Here is a 12,620-nt window from a genome sequence, read left to right on the forward strand (position 1 = left end):
AAACCAGAGAGTAAAGAATAACTTAAAGGTTTGTTTGTCCAGACATCCAATAGCATAATGTTTATCAAGCTTTACTGTTACTGTTTAGTTCTTCTTTGCCAACTTGAAGGCCATGTAGTTTCTGGCTTATACAATTTATAGTGTATTGTGGTTATAAAGGTATTTATTTCTGGACTTGGGGTTACTGAGTACAAGTAGATACATCCTAAAATACTTTATGTCTCCTAAAACAGTCGATAAGGATTTTTCATGTATAGTAATTTTTGTTTTGTTTTGTTTTTAATAGAAAATTAGTTAAATCTCCAAGCCTTTTTTTTCTATTTAAGAACAGAAAGTACAGACTGAATTACTACTTCTTTTCTTTTAAGGTAAATGAGAAAACAGGACATCTTATCCAATACGACAAGTTTTACATCCATGAAGTCCAAGAGCTGATAGACATAAGGAATGACTATATCAACTGGGTCCAGCAGCAAGCCTATGGAGTGGTACGTCTGTCTCCTCACCTTGTGACTGAGCCTGTGTGCGGTTTGTACAATGCAAAAGGAACAGTTTAGAAACAAGCATTTCCATAGCTTTTATTCCAAGTACATTATTTTAGAATAATGCATTCCATAGAGAGCTCTGTTTCTATGTAAATATTCTCCCAGCACCAAACCAGTGCTACTGCCGCCATTGCATTTTTCTAGAGCAAATGCAGGTGTGGCTTCAACTTTGAACTCTTATTTCCTTTGAGGTTACTACCTCTTCTCTAATGTTGAGAGTAGCAGATACCAGATCTCTTAGAAATGTCAGATGTTTGCTTTAAACCCAGGTGAGAACCCCAGAACCATTTATTCTGTGTTTTAATTTAATTTAGGATTGTTAATACACATTCACATATGGATGTACTTCTTTGCCTGTGATGAAAGGTCTTTAGTAACAAGTTAACAGATATTTAATAGCTTTAATTGTTTTAAAGTAACTTTAGTCACTTAAGTAACAGATACTTAATATCATATGAGAACTAAACATAGTGGCCACTCCTAGAGTCTCAGCACTCTAGTTGCTGAGGCAGTTTGTTCTGGGGCAGCCCGATGAAAACAGTAAAACCCTCTGTCGGCAGCCTGTCTTCTAACCAAGGTAGGATAAATGCTGTCTGGCTGGGATTTCTTTGTAGCAAGCAACTATTGTTCTGTTTGAATACTTGCCGAAATTTCATAGTCTTCTCACCTAAACTCATCTGAGCACAAAGTTCCAATGATATCAAACTATATCTCATTAAGGAGCTATTTTGGTGTTAGCTGTTTTTTAATAAGAGGAAATAGAGGGCTATAGTTTTGATTTCCTTTTTCCTCATTTCTCTCTAATCTATCTTTAGTTACTGTCTCTCCGTTTATAAATGAACATGACACTGAGTACACACTATTGCACGAAACTGGCTTCTTTTCCTTAATTTTCCTTTTTTTTTTTTTAAAAGACAGCCCTGGTTTGTCTGGAACCTACCATGTAGACCAGGCTAGCTTTGAACTCACAGAGATCACCTCCCTCTGCCTCCAGAGTTCTGGGATTAAAGGCGTGTGCTACTACATCTAGTTCTTTGTTTTAAAGAGAGTTCATCACACTTTTGTATTTACATAGAACTTTTGATACTCTTATTCCTGAAGTTTTAAGAGATAAGATTCATATGTTTATTGTAATCTTAATGCTGGATTGGGTGTCACTTTTATGGTTAGTAAAGTTTTAGTGACCATCCTAAAGATACTCCTACTATTTTGTGATAATATGGGCATTTGTGTGCACATACAAATATGTACATGCATGTGTACATCTATTTTATGAATATACACATAAACATGAGTACTAGTTTGGCTAATGGGGCCGTGAGTTGTTTCTCTGAAGATAAATTCTTGCTCTGTCTAGGCTGGATTCAACCTTGGAAAACTTGTGCTTCAGTTTCCTGGTGCTGGGGTTATAGGCCGGTGACACCATTGCAACGTGTACACAGTTGCTGAGCTAGATAGAGTTTGGATAAGGGGCTGGAGAGATGGCTCAGAAGGCTAGAGCACTGCTCTTCCAGAGGGCCTGAGTTCAGTTTCCCTCACCCATGTAATGGCTGACAGCCTCCTGTAACTCCATTCCCAAAAGATCCAATTTCCGTTTCTGCACACAGACTCTCACATTCACATAATTTAAAAATAATAAAAATTTAAAAATGTTAAATACTTTTATTTTATGTGTTCAGGGTGTTTTGCCTGTATGTATATCTGTGCTGCATTTATGGACTTGATGCCTGCTGAGGTCAGAAAGTGGCATTGGATTCTCAGGAACTAGAGTTAGAGGAGGTTGTAGAGGACCGCATGGATGCTGGGAATTGAACCTGGGTTCTCTGGAAGAGCCATCTAGCTGTACTCTCACCCACTAAGCTGTCTCTCTCCTCCCTCCCTTTCTCTCTTCCCTTTCTTTTTTCCCTCCTTTCCTCTCTCCCTTCCTTATGCACCCACCAATGAGCTACCTCAGCAAGCAAAGGCACTTGCCACCAAACCTGGTGGCCTGCTATCAATCCCTGGGGTCCAGGTGGTAGAAGAAACTGACTCTTACAAGTTATCTTCTGATCTCCACACATTTACTGTGGTGTGAATGCATCCCCTCCCCCAAATAACTACAATAAAGTTTTAAAACTAAAACTTAGGAAGTTAGGATGACCTGCATATATGGTTGGATATATTTATAATACCAGCATTCAAGAAGTGGAGGCAAAATGATCGGAAGTACACTCTGCTGGTTCTATTTCAGAAGAAAAGAAAGGTCCACGCTGGGTTTATTATGTTTGTGTTACATTGAAATTTGACTTAAGTGGTTTTGTTGAGTTAAATGAGGTTTTTTCCGTCTTTGATGTTAAATATTTGTAGGTCATAAACCTTATTTATTCAGTATTAGGCTGTGTGTCTAAATTTGTTCTAGGGAATTTAATTTTATGTGCTCATTGGGTAGTGATTGAAATAGCAATCTGACATGTTCAGTATATGGCTAGATGTAGTTTGACATATGAGCAGGTATAATATCAGGATGGAACAACATTAGAGGACACACTGATATTTTAACCTGTAGGACATTCTTTTCAGTTGTCAAAAGCATGATAGAATTTAGCAAAAAATCAGAGGAAAACTACATGGGGCTACGCTTATTTCTGCTACCACTTGCCAAGTTGGAAGGGATATACCCTACTCTGTCCTAAGGCTCTATCATTTGTTGTAAAGTTCACAGAACTCAAAGAGCTACAACATAGCCAAGTGCAGTTTGTTATAGGATAAGGATCCAGATTACAGTCGGTCAGGTTAAGACAATAATGAGGACTCTAGGAGAGGTATCAGTAGCAGAGCATATGTTTTTTTCTCCATGGGAAAGTCATAAATGCGTACCTGGCATTGATGTTTGATACTGCTCAGGATTGCTAAGCAGTGAGGCTGAAATACTCAGTGTTGTTATTGGGTGTCAGTCATTTTCCACAAGGTGGCTAGCTTTCTTAATTTTGCACGTGTGAGTGTTGTGCCTGTGTGTGTGTGCATGTGCTCAAATCACAGCATCAGGTTCCCAGGATCTAAGTTACAGGTGGCTGTGAGGGTCCACGTGGGTGCTAGGAACTGGACCCTGCTCCTCAGGAAGAGCAGTAAGTGCTCCTTACTGCTGGGCCTTCTCTGCAGCTCCAGGTCTGAACTTCCTGAAGGCGGAACTGATGTTTGATGGCTGAAATCTGCATCATAAATTACATTGTTTATATTGTCAGCAGCTAAAGATCCTAGTCTTTCCAAAGACCCAGAATAGCCCAGGGCAAATGCTGTATGTCTTATAAAAATTAATCGTTCACTACAGTAGCTACCAGGTGTAAATTCAGTCGCATGTTGCTGAAGATTGTAGTACTTTGAGTACTATGAGCATAAACACTGAACATATGTGGAAATGTTCAGTTGATGGAGTGCTTGTCTAATGTGTGAAGGCTTGGGTTTTATACTCAGCACTACACAAAAGTGGGCATGCTGACATAGGTCTACAACCCCAGGAAGTAGGAGGAGCAGAGTTACAGGCCATTCTAACTATGTACTGAGTTCATGGCCAGCCTGAGACACACGAGACCTGCCTTAAAATAGTTTGTACATATGTGGGCTGGGAGTGTAGATCACTCATCGTTCAAGCCTTTGCTTAGTATGTGCAAGGCCCTGAATTTAATCCACAGATTCAGGGTTCAGCGTGGTGAGGGTGGGGGTGCAATTGTTTCCTGTTCTCTTAAGTTTTCATACCTTCATAAATCTGTTTTTACAAGTTAGCAACTTTATGTTCTGTCTTGTGCTTTTTATTTTAAGTTAATATTGTTTAAAAAAAATACTAGTAGGGCTGGCAAGATGGCTGAGAGTTAGAGAAAAGTACTTGCTATGCAAACAGGAAGAGAGCCAACTTTATAGACTGTCTGCTGACCCCCACAGACACACTTGTGCTCTCTCTCACACAGTAATAATAATAAATGCAAGGAACAGACTTAAGTATGGTGGTACATGGTACCTTTAATACAGCTTTGAGGAGAGTTCAAAACTGATGATAGTGTACCCAAAAATCTTCACTTCATAGATAGAGATGTGCGAGGCGTTACGGAACGGTGAATCTTTTTGTTAATTTATTTTCTACCTCATTAAGTCAGTATTCCGCTATAGCAAAATATGTGACCTCTGTGTTGACTAGAAATAGACCACTAACACTCCTCTTTCCCCATTGCTGCGTTCTGCACTGCTGTCTTAGGATGTCAGCCATGGAGTAACTGAGGTAAGTCTGGGGACATACAGTTTCAGAGTCATGAAGGGTGTTCTTTCTTGTGTCAAGAGTCAAATTTGTCTTTAGTGTGAGTTTTTGTTTGTTTTTTAATGTGCACAAACACACACTTACTGGTTTTAAATCGGTATATTATGTTGGTTTTAAAAGTTGACTCAATAGAAATTATCTTGTATAATATCAGGATGTCCTGTACAACTCAGAAGAGTTTTCTGAATTAAAGCCTGTTGCTGGGTGTGATGGCATGTGTCTTTAATCCCAGCACTTGAAATGCAGAGGCAAGCAGATGAGGGCAGCCTGGTCTACATAGTATGAGTTCAGACCAGCCAGAGCTGCACAGTAAGACTCTGCCATAGGACAAAGACAGCAGCAACAACAAAACAATGATATTCCCTACCATGACATGATACCTTCTAACAAGAGTTACTTTGAAATATTTCCTGTTCTTGTCTCCCAATATAAAGTACAGTATGTTCTGAGAAATATTTTTTATTTTAAAATTTTATAAATGCTTACCAGTAGAGCAGAATATTACAGAAGTGAAATGATCTATTTTTTAAACTAATAATTGATACTCAGATTGTTGTGTGTGTCCCCTTAGTACATAAAGCTCTAGCACTCCGACCTGACAGTGGGTGGCTGTTTTCCTTTTCAGAACTGGAGGATTGCTACTTCCTCTGTGTTATGCTGCTTGGTGGTCGTTTGCTTTGTTTTGGCTTATTGAGTATGATTTTCCTAGTACTTGAACTAATGAACATTGGTTAGGTCACATTACATAATTATTGCTTGTTTGTTTCCTCAGTAAGTATAATATAAAACTATAAATGGATGGGGCTAGTATCAGACACAGCTCAGTGCTAGAGTTCTTGCTATCATGCACAAGGCTCTGTACAAAACCCCCATCGGTGTAAGACTTTGTGTTTGGGGGAGGGGAAATGAAAACACTGTTTGAAAACATGGTCAGGGCTTAGACTAACTTGAAATGTTGTTTGCACCTTCCTGTAGGAGCTAAACCAGCATTTCTCAACCTGTGGGTCAAAACTGACCCTGACACAGGGGTTGCCTAAAATCATTGGAAATATCAGAGAATTTACATTGCGGTTCCTAACAGTAACAAAACTGTGGCTATGAAGTAGTAAAAATAACTTTATGTTTGGGGGTCACCATAACATGAGCAGCTATATTAAAGGGTCACAGCATTAGGAGGGTTGAAACCACTGAGCTAAACAGAGATCCATAATGATGTCATATAGAAATGAAGAGTGAGGAATGTGGAGGTGGTTCAGTGGGTGAAAGTATCTGCCACTGGACCCACATGTTGGAAGGAGAGAACAGCTACTGTACACTGTCCTCTGACCTCCATGCACGCATATGGCATGCATGCACTCACAGAGAAGCACAAAAAGATTTAAATGGCTCAGCAGACAAAGGCACCTGCTGCCAAAACTAACAACCTAGGTTCAGTCCCTAGGATCCACCTGATAGAAGAAAAGAATTCCCCTCTGACCTCCACATAGGTGCCATGTATGATGCCAGGATTCCTGCATACATTACATACTTAGACAACATAGATTTTTCTGCTGGGCATGGTGAGACACTTTTAATTCCAGCACTCAGGAGGCAGAGGCAGGTGGATCTCTTAAATTCTGGGCCAGCCTGATTACATAGTTCCAGGACAACCAGAGCTCATCCTGGGCTCAAAATACAAAGGGCTGGGGATATAATTCAGCAATTGAGCACTTACCTAACATTCTCTTTTTTTGTTTGTTTGGTTTTTTTCGAGACAGGATTTCTCTGTATTGCCCTGGCTGTCCTGGAACTCACTCTGTAGACCAGGCTGGCCTTGAACTCAGAAATCCGCCATGTGCTGGGATTAAAGGCGTGTGCCACCACGCTCTACTCAGTGGTCACATCTTATCTAATGCCATGACCCTTTCATACCTAACTTGCCTAACATTCTCAAAGCCTTGAGTTCATTAGCAAGCTGAATGAAAATCCTGTAGTCAAAAATGAATGTTTTTGAAAATTTCTAACCATACCTGTGAATGAACAAGAGTGTGATAATCATCTTTACCAAAAGTGACAGCACCCACACACCAGAGCTTCAACTGAGAAGTTGATTTCTTTATTTCCAGTTGGCAGACATCCCGGTGACAATTTGTACATACCCATTTGTATTTGATGCCCAGGCAAAGACCACTCTGCTGCAGACAGACGCAGTCTTGCAGATGCAGGTAAGTGCTCCGCAGTGCTCCTGATTCAGGATGCTGTAAAAACTGTCTCTGTGCTGTTGGGTTTTGGTTTTTTGTTTTTGTTTTTAAGTATTTGAGACACTGGTGATAATACTAATGTGGGGGCGCCATTGTAGACTGTCATTTGCATAATGCCTTGTGGAGCTGTGAGAATTGCTACATGAGACATACAAACATGAAAGCTGCTTAGTTAACAAGGAGCTGTCATAAAAATAGATTAGCAGCCTTTATTCATGTTAAACCTTCAAAAATGATGAACCCCCTTTGTTATATATAAGTCCGTCTTTCCAAACAATTTCATCAGGTTCACTATAACAGGTTAGATTTTTTCAGAAGCCTGGCTCCACTCTGCCCTTTAATTACATACTTGAGAAAAGATGGCAGGAACTAGAGGTGAGATAAAAAGTTCAATGTGGGAGCAGAGGCAATTCATCACTTAAATGAAAAGAGTTTGAAATTGCTCTGAGCCTGGCATGTTAACACACACGATTAATCCCAGCTCTATGAATTCAGAGGCCAGCCTGGTCTATATAGCAAGGTCTAGAACACCCCGGACTACAGAGGCCCTAGCTCAGAAAAGGAAGAAAGGAAGGAAGGAAGGAAGGAAGGAAGGAAGGAAGGAAGGAAGGAAGGAAGGAGGGAGGGAGGGAGGGAGGGAGGGAGGGAGGGAGGGAGGGAGGGAGGGTAGGCAGGCAGGCAGGCAGGCAGGCAAGGACAGGAAATTACCTTGAGGTTGGTCATATATATTGGTGGTGGGGCTGGGGATGTTTTATAGGGAGGGATATATACATATATATATGCATGTACATATATACACGCACGCTTATTTTATATATGTGTGATATCACAGTGAAACTCATGACTTTATGTTAGTTATAAATAAATTAACTATGTATGGTGATGCTTGCATGTGATCCCAGCCCTCATCTAGCAATCGGAAACTTCCAAGGGAAAGCGTTTAATTGGGGATGGTTACAGTTGTAGAGGGTGAGTCACCACGGCAGAAAGACAGCAGTGGCACGGGAGCAGTCGCTTCAGAGTTTTGTATCCTACTCTGCAGGCAGAAGTGGCTGGGCCTGACGTGGGCTTTTGAGACCTCAAAGCTCATGCTCAGTGACATGCGCCTTCCCACAACATCACACCTCATAATCCTTCCCGAGTAGCCCACCACCGGGAACTCAGTACTCAGTACACGAGCTCACGGGGCTTATCCACACTCAGCTTCACAGCTCAGTTAGAGTAAATAAGACTGCCTAAAAGTAAAATAAAAGTCTGGTGTTTTTGTGTTCTAGATGGCCATTGACCAGGCCCACAGGCAGAATGTCTCCTCTCTCTTTCTCCCAGTGATCGAGTCTGTGAATCCTTGCTTAATTCTAGTTGTTCGCAGAGAGAATATTGTAGGAGATGCCATGGAAGTCCTCAGGAAAACCAAGAATATAGATTATAAAAAGCCACTCAAGGTAAGCAAGCACTCTACATAAATTGGGACTTCTCTGTAAAAGCTGTTCTAGGGTGTGTGTGTGTGTGTGTGTGTGCGTGCACGTGCGTGCGTGCGCGTGTATTTGAAACACTTTGTGGTTTGTTTGTTTTTTAATTACAGATTTACTTCATTCTTTATGTATAAGGTTTGCTTACATGTATGTACAGTATGTACATGCCAGAAGAGAGGGTTAGATCCTATGTGATTGTAAGTGGGCGCTGGGAACCAAACCTGGGTCACCTGCAAGAGCAACAACTGCTTCTGACCACTGAGTCATGTAAATTATATATTTAACTTTTGAAATTATAGGTTGCTGAGATTCATTAGCAGGAATAGCTTGTTCACAGGCCTCTGAGACGCAGTCTCTTGTTCTTCATTGTCTATTCAGTGTTCACATTACCCTGTTTTAGGTTATATTTGTTGGAGAAGATGCTGTTGATGCAGGAGGTGTTCGCAAAGAATTTTTCTTGCTTATCATGAGGGAATTGTTGGATCCTAAATACGGCATGTTTCGATATTATGAAGATTCCAGGCTCATTTGGTTTTCAGATAAGGTAATATGCCCGTCTACCACAATTATCTCTTTAGATCTTTGTTTCTAACATATTCTGGTCAGACAGAGGTCTGCTTAATTACAGCTTGAAATTAGGAACTTTTAGACTTATTGTCAAAACACAGTCTTGTGTTTTACACATTTCAAATTAAAATAAATTGAGGAACAGTCAGCTTTAAAATAATGCTGAATTTTCCTTCTGAGTGTGTGGAAAATTTCATGGTGATTACTGTCTTAGCCTCTCTTCTGGAGAGAACTCGTTTAGCATTAGAGATCACTGACCGCTTGTAATTCAGATTCAGGGCCAGTAGACGGTAGCAGTGAGCCAGATCTTCCTTCCCAGCACATATTTGGATCCAGGAAGCCACCTGTTGGATACTACTGCTTTGACACATGTGCATGGGAGACAGAGCTGACAGTTGCTAGGACCCCGTGTTCAGCTAAGACTAAGACGGTACCAGCTGGTCCTTTACAGAAAATGTTTGGATTCTATTTTGTAAAAAAATTTCTGAGTCGCCTATGTTTTAAATTTATAAGATTTCTTTATGTGTACATTTAGTCTTTTTGAAGGCTGTCTTGTATCGGGATAGCAGCTATTGATGTTCAGTGCTAGGCTAATTCCTAAGGGCAACAAACTACTGCACTGGAATTACACTGTCTTGGGTGCTTGGATAGAGAGAGAAATAGCTCAGCCTTATTTGGTAGGCATCCAGCTCATGGGCCTGTCCCACTGTTCGCTGGTGCCCTCCAGTGGCCGCAGCCTAGGTCTTGGTCTTGTGTTTTCTGTTTGTTGCAATTCTCTTTACTGATTCCCATCCACATTGTCCTGTCTATTGAGGGCGTCAGGTGTTCTTGCCTGGGTTCTTGTCAAGCGTCCTCAGCACTATGCAGTTCTCCAAAATGGTCAAGACTTTAAAATACAGCCGAACAATAGCACCAATATTATGATGTACATGAAAGTAAATACACTTTAAGTTATTGTGTAATATATTTCATCTTTAAGTTATAGTGAGTAGAGATATAAAACTAATGATGTTTGCTGTCATTTGAAATAGTTGAACTCTATTAATTTGATTATTATAGTTAGTTTATCAATGTGTACATGTTTAAGTTAAGGGTTTTTTGGATTTGTTATTTTAGTGTAATTTAATTTTATAAGTATATAAAATGTTTGCATAATTGTAAATCAGACTTACAGAAAAAGACACATTGGAAGACGCCCTGCTTGCTGTCATTCTCTCCTTCCTTATTTACAACTGCTTTTGTGTTTTCTTGTTTTGTTTTATTTTTCTCTATTTTTGAAATGGGGTCTCTCTATGTAGCCCTGGCTGTTCTGGAACTCTATGTAGACCAGACTGGACTTAAACTCACAGAGATCCCCTGCTTCTGGCAGTGTGTGCCACCACCCCTGCCGAGTTCCTGATTCTCTTAGTTTAGCCTCCCTAGTTGCCAGGATCGTAGTGGTGAGCCACCATAACTTGAATGTGTGTTGTCGGGTTTTGTTTCCTTTTGTTAGGTTTGAGACTTGGTCTCGCTATGTACCTCTAAGTAACCTGGAGCTCCCTGTGTAAACCAGACTGGACTCCAGCTCACAGTGCCCCTGCTTCTTCCTGAGTGCTGGAATTAAAGGCATGGTCTAGCTCTCTCAGCCTCGCTGGAATTAAAGGCATGAAAAAAAATTACTGTTTTAAGGGCTGTGTTTATAGCTCATTTGGAATAAAGCAAATGTCTTAGAAGCATAAAGACTTGAATTTGATCCCCAACATCCATCCACTTAAAACGCTTGGCATAAGGGCTATGGAAAGATGGCTCAAAGGTTAAGTAATGCTGGCTGGTATTCCTGAGGTCCTGAGTTCAATTCCCACATGGCCACTCATAACTGTCGTAGTCCCATGGGATCCAGTGCCCTCTTCTGGTGAGTAGATCTATATGCAGACATAACACCCATATTCATAAAATAAATAAATCTTTACACTCCGCACCCGCACCCCCCACCCCAAATCGTGGCATAGTCAGGCTATTGTGACTCACACCTGTAATCCTAGCACTTGAGAGTTGAGTTTCAGGACAGCTTAGGCTACATCTAAAATTCAGTTTTAGGCCAGGCCTTGCCTCATGAAAAAAACACAACAGAAAGCTAGGCAAGGAGGTATGTATGTGTAACCCCAGTGCTGGGAAGGCAGAGTCAGAGCAGATCTCTGGGGCACTAGCCAGACCGTCTAGACTCATTGCTGAGCTCCAGGCCAGTGAAAGGCCGTATTTCAAAGGAGGTGGCTAGCTATCTTGATGATACCCAGGGTTGTCTTGCGCATGTACATGCACACATATACACATACCAAGAACAAATTTTCTTTTCTTTTCTTTTTTTAAAGATTTTTCTTATTGGATATTTTCTTTATTTACATTTCAAATGTTATCCCCTTTCCCAGTTCCCCCTACCCTGCCACCAGAACCACCCCCCCCCAACCCATCAGATTTTCTTTAAAGGTTATTTTGCTTTTGTTGTCTGTCAACCATCATCTCATTCCCACCCATCCTGGGTGTCAGACTCGGGGCCATGTCCATAATACACAAGCCTAACAGCCCACATTTAATATTTAACAACATGAAAAAGTCAGTTGTGAAACTATATATGTGTCTATAATCTTGATAGTCCTGGAACTGGCTATATATACCATACTGGCCTTGAACTCACAGAGATCCTCCTGCCTCTGCCTCCCAAAAGCCACAATCCCTAAAACAGTAAATTTTTGGTGTTTTGTTTTTGTTTTGTTTTTAAATTCAAGGCTGAGCGTGATGGAGCACGCCTTTAATTCCAGCGCTAAGGATTAAAGTTAAGTAATCCCCCTCGCCGCTAAAAGAAAGTGCATTGCATGGCACTGTGCCCAATGATGTTCATGCTGAGGAGACGGGACTAGGAGTGAGCTTCTTTCTCATTGGTTGATTTTCTGTGTAGTCGATTTTTTTTTCTACTGTAGAGAATAAATTTGTGTACTAAAAATCAAGGTTTAGCTTGCAAGACAAGTCTTTCACTTTTTTCTTCTGTGTTTTAGACATTTGAAGACAGTGATTTGTTCCACTTAATCGGTGTTATCTGTGGATTAGCAATTTATAATTTTACCATTGTGGACCTCCATTTTCCTTTGGCTTTATATAAGAAACTGCTGAAAAGGAAGCCATCCCTGGATGATCTGAAAGAGCTGATGCCAGCCGTCGGGAGGTCAGTGGTTGGAAAGTGCCAAGGGGGGCTTGAGGCTGAGAGCAGAGGACTGCACTCGAGGCTTGCCTGCTGGAGACAGCCGTGGCTTCCCTGTCTGTGCTAACAGGTTCAGGACAGCCCAGTGTGTGCTGACTCATGAGCAGAGCTGTCAGTAAGAACGTACGTTTCACTCGGTTTGGTTTTGTTCTGTTCTGTTTGCAGAAGCATGCAGCAATTGCTGGACTATCCAGAAGATGACATAGAGGAAACATTTTGTCTAAACTTTACGGTAAGATGAGCAGGAGCTTGGCCTCGTCACAGAGCAGCTGTGCTTTA

The 12,620-nt window shown here is 40.9% G+C and overlaps 1 protein-coding gene across 4 annotated transcripts in view; it reads left to right on the forward strand.

The window, feature by feature from the left end:
- Positions 1–12,620, forward strand: part of Herc4 (HECT and RLD domain containing E3 ubiquitin protein ligase 4) — a 74,199-nt gene that overhangs the window by 56,313 nt on the left and 5,266 nt on the right. For 3 of the 4 annotated variants that reach the window (XR_003837764.2, XM_021173606.3, XM_021173608.3), the window contains 7 exons: positions 369–488; positions 4,771–4,794; positions 6,936–7,034; positions 8,345–8,512; positions 8,943–9,086; positions 12,139–12,305; positions 12,507–12,573. Coding sequence is in view for 3 of the 4 variants with exons in the window: in XM_021173606.3 (XP_021029265.1) it covers positions 369–488; positions 4,771–4,794; positions 6,936–7,034; positions 8,345–8,512; positions 8,943–9,086; positions 12,139–12,305; positions 12,507–12,573 (789 nt within the window). In the remaining variant the exon portion in view is untranslated. The remainder of the gene's footprint in view (positions 1–368; positions 489–4,770; positions 4,795–6,935; positions 7,035–8,344; positions 8,513–8,942; positions 9,087–12,138; positions 12,306–12,506; positions 12,574–12,620) is intronic. The other variant, XM_021173607.2, reaches the window with a different exon arrangement.

The sequence above is a fragment of the Mus caroli genome, unplaced genomic scaffold (assembly GCF_978045245.1).
Source record: "Mus caroli unplaced genomic scaffold, Mus_caroli_1 scaffold_9, whole genome shotgun sequence".
In the NCBI taxonomy this organism is placed as follows: Eukaryota; Metazoa; Chordata; class Mammalia; order Rodentia; family Muridae; genus Mus; species Mus caroli.